This window comes from Ctenocephalides felis, unplaced genomic scaffold, assembly GCF_003426905.1.
Source record: "Ctenocephalides felis isolate EL2017-DRISC unplaced genomic scaffold, ASM342690v1 CF-g0.4_SCAFFOLD_03570, whole genome shotgun sequence".
Lineage (NCBI taxonomy): Eukaryota > Metazoa > Arthropoda > Insecta > Siphonaptera > Pulicidae > Ctenocephalides > Ctenocephalides felis.
Window position 1 is genome coordinate 4653270 of NW_020539724.1, and position 13741 is coordinate 4667010.

Here is a 13741-nt window from a genome sequence, read left to right on the forward strand (position 1 = left end):
TGATATGATATCAAACTGCGATTCTCTCCAGGTCATGACTCATGCTATCATATAAGAGAACCCAGGGTCGGGTTATTTTAATGGAACGCATAAAAAGGTTTATGACATCTGAAATTACGGGTTTTGTAATTGTATTTGACTTTGATTCGGACGTATTGTGTTTGGGGTGATAAATGTAATCCTTTTGATTACTCGTTAAATTCTGTCCTGGGAATCAAAAAGGTTAAACGGATTAAAGTTATATAAAAGGATATGTTTGATTTTGTTTTTATTGTGCTAACTTTCTTAGAAATCTAGATGAATCTAGAATTTAGGGAAACTTCGTGTGTAATTGATTTTCCAATGTATGAGTAATACTATTGCATGTAATTCAATGTAAAAAGATGATTAATATGGGATTTTCTATTATTACCGCAAATCATTCAATATAACAACAATAGAATTTATATGATATATATTAAAATATCTTTAATGTTAATACTCTATTTGTATTATATATCAATTACTATTTTGCCGCCCTCCTTTAATATTAACACGTTAATCGCCACGATATCAGTAAAAATTTCACATAGGCTATGTTAATTTTATTAGATATTTTGTTAGAAATGTATCAAGGAACATTAATGCAACAAAAGTGCATCAGTTTTTACTGGACATAACTCTCTATAAATTATCTTTTCTCCTTTTACCTAACATGGCTCATGTAGAACTTCTTCCAAAAAAAGAAAAGAGCATTCCAATTTAAAATTAATGTTTTGTTGTTGATTTATTTATTCAAACTCACTCATTCCATATACTTACCTCTCAAATTATACAAAGATCAAAGCCAACCAATTAGTTTTTTTATAATTATACTAATGAAGAATATAAATTAGTTGAATAACAATAATTAATTTATCAATAATAGTCTATCATTATCCATTAAAACAATTGATTAAAAGTATCGGCGTTTTCTCTATAATGAGATGGTCCACGAAACAAATGACTTTAGAGAAAGCCGAATCTTCTTACATAATTAACAGAAGCAGGTGAAGGCTTTCAATGTATTTGAAACGTTGTGTTGATGAATGATTATTTTTAAACTCGTTCTGTCGATTTAAAACATTACACATATCTCGAATTTAAGTAGAGATACTTTTTTAATGAAATCTTCAGGATAAATTATCTATTTTAAGTAAATTAAGTAGCAGGTAGCTTCATAAATTCCATGTTTAATTCAATTTAAATAATGTTAGGTTTTAATTTAATATTGTTATCTTTTACAACAATGCGATATAGAATTAGCACTGCAATAGATCATAAGAAAGCCCACAAAATTTTCCAAATAAATTGATATAAATTTAAAAACGATGACAAAATTTGCCATTCAAAATTCCATTAACTTCTATGATAAGAACCTATTATTATTAACCGATTTGTATCAGATCAATTAATTGCAACGCCCCAATTTGAAAAAAAAATCCTGAACATTTGTGAACAAATATGGATAGAAGAATATCCTGAAAAATTGTGAACAAATTATACTCTTTTTTAATAAAATCTTCATTATAAACGATTTTTAGGTAAATTAAGTAGATACTTCATTACTTCTATAATTAAAAAGCTATGTGACTTCAACAAAATCATGTTTTTACAACAACTGGAGATAAATATAAAAATGCAATAGATTATGAAGACATGCAATAGACAAAAAATCATATAAATTTATAATCCGGTAACAAACTTTGATATTCAACATTCCACTAATAAAATCTATGATAAATATATTATTCATATAATTCAATTAAAAAACTCTTCAAAAATTTGTGGACAAATCTGGAATTTTTCTAACAAGTAGAACCTCATGTTTACTCTCACAGGATTTTGATGAAACTTTGTAAAAAAATTATCATTGTTTTAATTATTATTAGCTACCAATTTCTTTTATATTGGACTTTGAAGGTCGTTTACAAACTATTTTATTCTGCTATCTCATCTTCCCAATGCACGTGCCAAAAATTCTATTCTTCTGCATACGATTTTCTCCCGTCAAAACAGATTTACAACTTCTCAGTAACGATTTTCGAAAGCATGCACTCTATAATAAACAGATCATAGCTTAATTACCTCTGGTCTCTTTTTAGTGACAGTTTCTTTAATATTAATAGCATCTGGTTTTATTAATAGCGTTTTTAGAGTCTTCTAAATATATATGGAGTGTTGCGGGCCTGGCGCGATGCCCCGGCCTGTAAAGTCGATAAAAAATCTATGACTCATGGCAGAGTGAACTATTATAACATGGTGCTATGTAATCACTAGACGAAGCTGTAGACTACTATAGGAGATGTACTATTGTAATTTGTATATACAAAGCACGTCGAAATAATCAATTATAATAGGAAAAAAATTCAGAGATTACATAACCATATTTGTAAACAGTCGCCATTTACTTTGTTTATATACTACGCTTGATTTTATTCCATTGGCTATTTGTTCTGATTGAGATTCATTATGGCAATGTTTTTTTTCTTAAATTATACAGCTTACTTCCCGTGGGGTAAGTTATAGTAATCGCAAAAAAATTGAAAATATATTTTTTTGCATATCTTTACGTTTTAAAGTCTTCTAAACATTTTGGCATACCCTAGAAAAAAAATGGATGTGTGTGTGTGTGTGTGCGCGATTGCTTTGAAAAAAAGTTCAGAATTTCCAAAATATTTCAAAGCTTGAAAAAATCTAATTTTTCAAAAATGTCAATCGTTTTTCCAAAATTTAAAAAATCTCAAATAGATTTTTACAGAGTTCTAAAAGAATGTTGATTTTTTTTTTTTAATTTTAATTTTTGGTACGGGAAGTTCTAGCAATTTGCCTTAAGGCACGATGCCATGTACCACTAGTTAAGTCTTTAACGACACAAAGGACTTTCCTTTAGTGTAAAATTACTATTTGCACTTAATAAATTTATTATACTCTCCAAAATTTTATTCTCTAACTTTTACTTAAGCTTTAAAAGCTCTGCTCCTAAGATATTACAATGAACAAGCCCTGATGTCATTATTCCAAGTTCTTGTTTGCAATATATAACGATCTTATTAATTATAACATGTTGGTAAAGTCGTTTAAATAGCAATCACATTCCTGCTTTGTGCATTAAGTGTTTGATACAGAAGAGTAATATTGTTGATCGTTATGTATAATAAATAGAGCATGTTTTTGCCACTACGCTGATGATATGGTAAGACTAACATGGGTAATTTTAATTTTATTGCTCATACTGGTTACTCTTTTTTCCAGAATCTTAATTGTCTTCTGATTATTTGATACTGGTACCAACATTTTGGTTGTTCATACTCTAATAATAAGTTTATCAGTATAGCACCAGTGATTGGTAAGAAAAGCTCTGATATAAGATACTGAAAATTCGATGAATTATTTGAGATATTTACCTCAATTTGGTTTTATTTATTAAAAGATGTTCAATATCAAATCGACTTTTTCCTTAATTGAATTTCCTACTTCTCCACCATCTACATGCAGTAGATGGTGGAGCAGTGTATGTCAATTATCTACAAAAGCAGTGTAGGTCAATTATCTTTCGAAGAGTATTGAGGTTATTTTCCCCAGGGTTCCAATAGAAGCATTACTCAATAATCGAAAAGTATCCACAAATATGACTCAATACACACACCCTATCGATAAAATCAGTCAATGTGACGGACATGCCACATACGGAAGTTGGGCGTGTTGCATTCATGCGTCATCCGATTCGCGCCACCAAGTTCATATGTCGCATTTAGTAGATACCCGAAAAATTACTAAGAATTTAGGAGAATTTTGTGTCAGAACTCTGGTAATTGAAGTCTGGTTGTAGTAGACACACCTGTTTGGGAATGAGGCAGAGGTAAAAAAGTATGTTTTGGAGTTAATAACAGTATCGCGTGCGGCGGAGTTGGCGGTATTTTTAGAATATCATTGGCGGAGTTTGTTTATTTTCGTGAATGAGGTAAGTCAATCATAACTATTGATCTTGCGGCGTACGAACATTAATTTTCAGGGAATTAAACATAGTTCATGGCAAGGATCATTGTTTAGAAGTAATATCAAGATCTTACTAAAGTCACAAAACAACTTGATTACTAGTTCATATAATTGGGACAAATAAAAGTTACAGAATATTAATAAAAGATTTTAATTGAAGACTAGAGAATATATTACTTGAAATTTATAATTATTACTTTTACTCTAAAGGGAGGAGGGTGATCCTAAATATCACCAAGGGGAAAAGGGGTCCAAAAATCTTTAAAAATTGATCACGTGATTAATGGACGCCCCTTAACATCTTCAGAATCGGTCAACTAGTCAACTATCATATTCAATTATTAGTAGTCCTATTTCGTATGAGAAACCTTATAATAAATTACAAAAATCTTTAGTTTATTGTTTATATCAAATATCAATTCCCTTCCCCCAAGAGCAAAATTGGATTATTATTGCGGAAGAACAGATGCCGAAGTGAAAGGCAAGGCCTCCTCGTGAACCACACACAAAGAACGTAGCGAAATCTTTTTATCGTATCATTGCGACCGTTCTTTAGCTCAAAGAAAATATCGATTCGAAATGCGTTTGTAACGAGATTTAAACTCTGTGTATGAAATCTTGTACTCGAGAACGACGGTTCTCTACTGGATGAATCACTCTCAGGCTGTGAGAAATTATAATTGTTGAGCAAACTTGCTCACTGTTCATTAGTCACGGTTGTTTTATATAAGAAAAGCAATTTTTATAGTCTGAAATGCAGGTCGAATGGGAAAATTAATTTTAATGATTTGATTCATGGGAATTGGTAATAGTCTCTATAGTCTAACGAACAAAGGTAATAGTCTCTATAGTCTAATCATCTAACTTTTAGTACGAATCGATGCACATTTTTACTCAAATGCTGTGTAAGAAATGCGGGGCTCTTCTTATTATATATTAATAGCTTTATATGTTCGGACGTATTCTCGTTTTATTATTATGAAGGTGACAACCTTCAGGGCATTAAGCTTTACACAGAATATATCTAAGAGAAAGCTTTACAAATTAATAAGATTTACTTGGAGCTTTACACAGGTTGTCCCAAAAATCAACCTTTACTCGAAACGGGGTGATAGTATTGACTGCAACTGTCCTGAAAAAAATTAGAAAAAAAAACTTACATTGTTTATAAATTATGAGCTTTTAAGTTCAATCTAGAACTTTGGTGGAACTGAAACCATTTTTCGGTTATTGTGGTTGATTTTTATTAATTTTGTTCATTAAAACTTTGGATTTGTAAACGTAAATAACATTTCTATGACCACAGTCAAAAATAGCATATTTTCTCTGAGTTTTCATGATAAAAGTCCTTTTAATAAACTATTTAAAATTTTCAAAATTGGTCAACTTTGGAAGGCCCTCTTTTAAAAATAAATTTACTGAAGATTGTTAGCAAGTTTCGCCAAGATTATAAAATGGTAAACTACCTGTTAGTTCCATAATAAAAAAAATGAATGAAAATATAAAAAACAAAAATTTTATATGTAAAGAGCTTTTTTTTATAGAATTATACCACATGAAGAACATTTATTTTTATTAACACAAATATTTGTAGTTTTTATTATAAAAGCTCATATAAATTCGTGTGTATATTACCATATTACCTTTTTGATTATCTGCAGGTGTGTATTACCACATGTAATTACCTCCAATAATTTGCTTTATTCCAGTTTCCAAACAAAATCGACAAAAAAGTACATGTGTACAAACTCGATTCATTACAAAACACGCGTTCTTATCTGCGGTCTTACCTCAGGACAATACGGGCTTATGTGTCATCCGCCTCCCGATGCGGGTACCCCATCATACTTTCCAATATAAAAGCACTATGTGCTAATAATAAATTATCTAAAGCCCTAAATCTATTATTCATGATTTATTCGTGTGACCGCGTTGATTGATTGTTGATTCGTTTAATGAAAAAACCAATTAAACGGATCAATTTAATTTTATTGATGGCAGAAGACTTGGATGGCTTCGCCCACGGGAACTTTGACGGAGACCCGGGATGACGTGACGAGTCAGGCGTGAGAAATTAACGAAAAAGACGTTCGATTATTATTTATTGTGCAGATAGAATATAGAAGGAAACTTGTTTGGAAATAAATTTTATGAAATTATTTTTGACACTTGAATAGGGAAATAAATTATAATAAACTGGCAAAATCGCATGGTAAATGAAATAAAATATTTATTTGATATTTTTATACTAATTCTCGCGAACAAAAAAAATTAAAAACAGTACTAAACTTGTCTAAAATAAAACTTGCCTTCAATGCCTCTTGATATTTAAATTATTGCCTATTTTTGAGCTTGTTCTTTCTTTTTATGATCTAATTTTTATTTAAAATTTTACATGTATATTCATGGGATTATATTAAATAATTCTTATATTTATTTATTTGTGTGCCATTCTTGCAAATTGTGTACAAATATTTATTCTCTACGGCCACCCAAGAAATAGATTTCTAAATGCAACTCAGATAACTGCACTGAAATATACTTACAGTAATCTACGAATGTGAATTATTATTTTATTTTTATATTATTTTGAATATTAATGTGACTATATCTCGCGTTAGGTGTTTTGCTCAATATCCTATCAACGATTTCGAAATATTTGTACTTTCTAGTGACACTATTTAAACGATATCACGACTTAACGATAAATAATTTAATAATATATTCATATATATATATATATATATATATATATATATATATATATAATTTAAGTACATAAATATAAATGGTTTCCTGTAAGAACTTTTATTATAAAAAGAAATTGAAATATTTTCACTACATATTGAACTGGATGGAAAAGCATTAACTTTAATATAATTAAGAGAAATCTATACTCACATTCACATCCTTTTCTGTAATTTATTTATATGATTTATAAATGTGAAATCTAAAATATATGCTTCCTTTTTATACTACTTTTCTAGACTACTTTTCTAAGATTTTTTAAATAATTTGGAGTAATTTTGGGTAAATATTTGAAGACAACATTCACACTTTATTCAAATCAAAAATATAAAACAAATAATTAAAAAAATACTTCAACGGTATCTAAATAATACCTAAATTGGCATAAATTTATACAAATTTATAATTGTTCTTATTATATTTCTGATCCCTCTTTTCATCAATTTTATTATAAACAATACCAAGATTGTTAAAAAATTGTATCATCAAAGGTATGATTTAACTATGAATGATTGCTCTAATTACTTCATGAAAATTTCACTTTTTCTTAATATTTACTTTAGATCACAACTCATTGTATAACACAAAATATATCTTTGTTTTCGAGATAAAACATTATCTATTGACGTCTGCATGATCAGTACAAATTTTATCTTTTCAGTCAGTATCATTCGATTAGTTCACAAAACCGTTTAATGACCTGTCCGATTATCTCTACAAGGCTTTGATTATTGATAAGATACTCCAATCAAATTTCCAAGTTTTTCGTTCATTTTAAGAAGAAAAATATATATGATTCATAATTTTAATTTTATTCGAAACGTTGGCAAAAAATTTATTCATCAACATATCCGTTATCGAACGTATCTTGATAATTTGATTACTTGTTTGTAGCGAGTGGCCTTTAAAACGTTCTTGAAAGTTATGTTTGATAAAGATTTGGTTCCTTGTTATGAGTTAATATTTTTAATATTTTATACATGTATATTAACATTTGAGATAATTGTTGACAAAAATATCAAATTTACTTGGTGAACAAAATTGAGTGTGTATTTTTCATAAAATAAAAATTAACTTTGCTCGTTTTCTAAATTTTTTGAGCTTATATAAATATTCTCTAGTACTTTATATGTAAAAATAAGACACTACATTTACAATTATATTATTTCATTTACAGTCTCTACGACGATTGTTTGTTTTTCATTATTTATAAAAATTCAAAAAATCTGTTATGTATTTTTATATATCTGTGATTTGAGCATACAACTCATCACTTGTTCAAATATTATTATCGATAAATTCAGACTAAATAAAAATCAACATTTGTGTACTGGATGCGTGTGACTAACATAAGTTTGTATATATTACTCTTCGTTATGCACACCTTGATTATATTTATGTATATATATTTGCAATGAGCAAGCTAGGTAAACGCCGATATAGAAATATCAAATATAAATGTATTTGATATTTAACATTTTCCAGACGAGCCAGAAAGATGATTCAGTTGAGATTTATTTTTAAGTTACCATTATATCAAATTTTATAAATAGAATGTAAATCGCTTTTTCAAAGACAATATCCACTGTTTAATACTATTATTTTTATTTGTCATCTAATGACAAACAACTTTACATCATAAAACTGGTAGTTTTAACCTTAGACTTTATCTAGATTTCAGTCACCTTGCGGTGGAGATGACTAATAAGATGCAAGATCTCCACACGATGAATCAACAAATGGACTTTCCTTATGATTTCATTTCAACTCCTTGTTTGAGATATTGTTGTTTTTTACCTTTTATTATTTATATCAATTTGTTGTATTCGTAATAGGGTTTAAGATTATCAACTATTTGCGATTCGTAAGCCCGTGGGTAGGTCGATTTTAAAGGATCGGTTCTTCGGTTATGTTTGTATAGTCTTTTGTTTGTACTTGTTTAATTTACAATATGAATATGAGTAATGATTATCGAGAATAACATGGTTAAAATGACACATTAATATTTATGTGGCTGAGTGCCGGAATTGATAACTAATGATAGCTTTTGAGAAGAAATTATTAATATGAGTTAATAATTCTTACAGTACTATTTCTACTAGAAACGTAACAATATGTGACTAAATTTGTTTATATATTTTTTATTATATTTTTCTTTTTTTCCAGGAGGACACAAAGAATTCCATCGTAAACACAGGGAATTTTGTGAAGATACATTATTACCAAATGGATCAAACAGTGGCGGGTCCAGTCCAGCTGCCAGAGGTGTGCTGGGCTCACCTTTGCCTGGAAGCCCCCTGTCGGACCCCATTCTTGAACCCGCAGGTAATTAAATGATTTTGGATTAGAGAATTTAATAATTACAGACAAATTAGTTTGAATATCAATGCCCTCATTATTATTAATTACTGGTATATTAGTCAAAAATACTTTTATTCTACAAAAAGCTTGTGATCAAAATTAATTTGTATTTGTATTTTAACGGGACATTTCATTTAAACATAATTTGATGGATAATTTACGCACAGATGCCCTAAATCGTCATCACAGTTGGCAAATGTACTTAATGAGACGTTAACAAGCCGACTCTATGTCATTTTGTTTCGCTAATGCATTTGGCCCAGATTTTATATTGAAAACACACCATTGGCAATAGAGGCAATTTGTCTACCCTGGTTAATTCATAACTCACTCACGACTCATTGTGCATTAATTCGCTATATTAATCCTTTTATTATTATTAAAATATGATTCACATATCTCCAATGTACATAATTCAATTAAGTTTAAAGTTTATAGTTCGCGTATAAACATAATATAAGACAATGGTCATTGTGTTAATAGCATTGAAATGTCAAAAATTAAATAATGATACATTCATACGATTGAATATGTATGTAATAAAATAACAATAAGCTTTGTTATTCATACCCCATGCATATAAGTTATAGCTAAAGTTCAATTGATTAGGTGTTGGTTCTAATATATTTCTGTCGTAATAAATTTTATACAAGGTTTGTATCATACTATTCAATCAAATGATTGAATCATAGCTTTATCATGGATAAAAGAAATATAGGTGCATATAGTGAATCATAGCTGTATATTGAAGAGTTCGGAAAATACTATCATTTTTGAACCCAGTGGGGGTTTAATAAAAATAAATCACTGTTTCAAGTATAAAAGCGTGTAACTATTATGTGATTTCAATTCAAAAATACATTTAAATTCTTACTGAATTAGGATAAATATTAAGAAATTATTTTTAGAACTATCTATAAGTTTATTCAAAACTGCACTTATCAGGTGAATTTCTTACAATTCTTAATAAATCTCCACTCAATATTTTTGTATCACTTTTATTTGCGAGATCAACTATGCTCCTGAGGATAAAATATATCTAAGGCAATTTTTTGCTTGGCTTTCAATTTTAAAACAGTCATTATCAATTTTTCCCTTCCTTCCAGATATTGACAATCATCCAGCATCAAGACTATTCCCATTCCTCTATCTAGGCAACGGTAGAGACGCTGAACATCCGACTTTGCTCGGAGCAAACAGAGTTCTTTCAGTTTGTACAGCGGAACCAACGATATGCACATCAGCCAGTAGCGATGACAACTCCTTACCATCATGTTCTTCATCAGATGATCTATCAAATAGCCCTTCCTGTGCTTCATTAGCATCTTCTAGTTCTAGTACATCTTTGCCCTCAAGTCCTTGTTCGACGACATCATCGGCGTCGACGAGTTCTTGTTCGAGTACATCTTCATCAGTGACGCATAAGTTACTACCTGCTTCGGATTCGGCGCAGCAGAATTTGAAGCAGTATTTCGAAGAAGCATTCGACTTCATAGGTAAGTGGAAAGGAAATACTTTTCATGTTTTTATATTTGAGTATCATGGGTTTTCGGAAATTTACGTTCTACAGGCAATTGCAACTTTTCATTTTATACAAGTTTTTTCCACACTTTTATTTTTTATATTTTGATTAATTGCATAAGATATGAGCATTTATTTAATGAAACTTATCTAATTGATTCCAATGTTGATGAAAGGATACCATGTCTTAAGAGACATGGTATCCTTTACCAAGCCTTACATTTTTCTTGTTTCAAAAGCACTGACTCATTCACATGACTCCACCACAAATAGTAGTGATAAATCCTCCATATATTCTACTTTTACACCCTTTCGTCCTGTGTCTTATCTCTTGACGGTTGACTAGTTCGCGTTCACTCGAATCATTCCATTGCGGGAGAATACGTTATCTTTCAGGACTATTATTAGTCTGTCTGTCAGAAACCACCTACTATAAAATACAAATGCAATGTGACATATACATTGTGTTATCTAAACCCGATTCTAGATGCACCGTTTTGACTACACTTCCGCCCAGGCGTATATTCTCTGCGATATGACCCAACATATACAAAAGCGTTCTAGTTTATTATACACCCGCATAGGATATTGCGAAATCATGAACTTTCAGATAAAATAAATGGACTAGAATATAAATGTCAGAGGCGAAGTAGATGGATGGAAAAATATAATGGTTTGATGGATACAAGGTCGTCTAAATCCCTAAGGCACAACAAACTAGCTTGTGGCATTGTTGACTGCTTATTATCTGGTGTTATTAATTAAATGGAGTCTTTTGCCATTTGCATGAAAATTCAGTTTATGGTTTCTGTCTTAAGCTTGAAATATAATCTAAAAGTCTAGCAAACAATTGATTAATGGAGATAATTGCAATTTTAATTTGGGAATACATTATGGTATATATGGCCATTATTAGAGCTTTTTGTAGGACTGAGTCCAACTCGGGTTAAGATTTATACCAAAATCTTTTTGACTCTATATGGCTAGACTTGATTTTTTTGGCCTTTTCCTGGTTTTTAGGACTTGTTGGTGAAAACTATTTTAAACTTTCATAACTTCAGAAGCTTGCTTATTATCCACTAAAGAAGGTAATAAAACGTTATGGTCATCTTTGTTGACTTTTCTTGCACCATTTTTTTTCTATTACCATTCCGTCAACTTCAATTGAATACAGGTCAGACAAAAAATAGCCATCGATTTGCTTAAACATCAAATAATTTCGCGCATTCCAAATTAGTGATATCATTTCATAAGAAATACCTAGTTGTCAAATTATCATTAAATCATCTTATTTACAAAAATCATCAACGTTCTTCCAACTATCGTAACCCGTTAACAAATTTATAAACACACATCGTAACATTTGAGTTATTTACTACAATAAAATCTATTTGATTCGGCTATTTGATTCGGCGCGCGTTAAAGCTATTAACACCGTATCGTTTACCGTAGTGAGCAATTAAGATGAAATGTACAATAAAATGATTTGAGTCATAGAAATGAGTTTTGTAATCAATAAGAATTATAAATGTAAACTATAGAAATGATTCATGCCTGTGCAGAGGCATTTGAAGATCGGAAAATATTATGAGAGGAATTTGTCAAGGAAGTGATACCAAAATGGAACTCTGAAGACAGATTAAACATGACGGAGAATCAATTATGTATCAAGTCGGAAATAGTTGAGTTTGATAAGTTTAAACTCTCATTGGAGGCCCAGTTTCTCTTCCGCATTGTTCACAGCTATACGTTAGTCTTCGGGGGACAACTAATTCTTGCAAAACATCAAATTCTCCTCAAACATCTTCTCCATAAATACCAGATTAATTTATTCATAATTGGATAGAAATATGCTACTTATTGCTTTACAAAGAGTCAATATAAAAGCTTTCTAACATACAATAATCATTAGGGTTGTCTGTAAACTTGGATGATCAAATACTACCAATATCAAATTTTTTATTAGAAAATAAAGAATCCTCTTTCAAAGACATCTAGGACCAATTTCCGAGCATCTCGAACCTAATCGACACATCAACATCTCCAAGACCGCTGCCGAGTTATCACGTGACTAATACTCCAAGACACGTGCACAACCCCTGCCCCACACGTGAAACCACCCCCAAAAATTTCAGCCCCTGCTTGCACGTTTTAGATGACGTCACACATCCCTAAACGGCCGATGCCCTCGCCGTGCATTAAACGTGTGCAAGGGTAGTTCTCAGCATCCCTGAGCAGAAAACAAGGAAAATGCGATGATGTTGCGTCGTGAGTCATAACTATGCACAAAGCCGCTTTTAGGGATAGATAAATGGGGAAAGGGAATTGACAGTATATAATCGTAATACCTTATCAGTTATTTTTTTATATAAAAAATCCGTTTACTGTACACATTTTATGTCAATTTTCTTATCTAATCATTACTGTGACAAATATTATTACTCCCAACATTTTCTCAGAAACCGTTTTAAAGAAAGTTTTCGTATGATTCACTTCCAGACTTTTCATATACACAAAATACTCACTGTTATCAGTTTATCAACTATAAAAAACACGAAGAACTGTGACTAACCGTTAGTTTTTTTAGATAATTTTGATATGAAATGTGTACTTAAGGGGAAGGAACTCATGTTTATAGTTTGATAGGAAAAGTATGTTTGCATTAAGGGTTGCTTAGTTTCCGGCAGGAGAAAATGATAATTACAAGTAAGAGAAGTATCGTCATTCTTTGAATTTTTTTATGTATAATTAGATTTATTTGTTTTCATATAACAATGTTTCACACACAACTTTTTTCCTCATTTTTATTCAGGAACATTGGCAACTTTCAGTAACATTAACTTAAAACAAAAATTAGAGAAGTTAAAATTATTGATTAATTATATAGTTTTACCCAAAAAACATGTTTTACATTCAATGGGATTTGTATAAATTAAATAACAAGTTTAATAAACTGCATGTTAAATTTTAATTTCTTGATGAACTTCTCTACATTATTAATATTTATATGGAGCATAATATAATAGAGAATAACCAGTCTGTAAAAGTATATGGGCTGTGACAACCGTTACATGAATAAAAAACGATATAGGAA

General features: G+C 30.2%; 1 protein-coding gene across 5 annotated transcripts in view; it reads left to right on the top strand.

Annotated features, from left to right (window-relative positions):
• The window catches only part of LOC113383732 (dual specificity protein phosphatase 10-like), a 252983-nt gene that overhangs the window by 155632 nt on the left and 83610 nt on the right, over positions 1–13741 (top strand). Inside the window, exons 4-5 of one of the 5 annotated variants that reach the window (XM_026621981.1) lie at positions 8932–9090; positions 10233–10622. The exons of the other annotated variants lie outside the window; for them this stretch is intronic. Coding sequence (XP_026477766.1) covers positions 8932–9090; positions 10233–10622 — 549 coding nt within the window. The remainder of the gene's footprint in view (positions 1–8931; positions 9091–10232; positions 10623–13741) is intronic. 5 annotated transcript variants of the gene reach the window in all.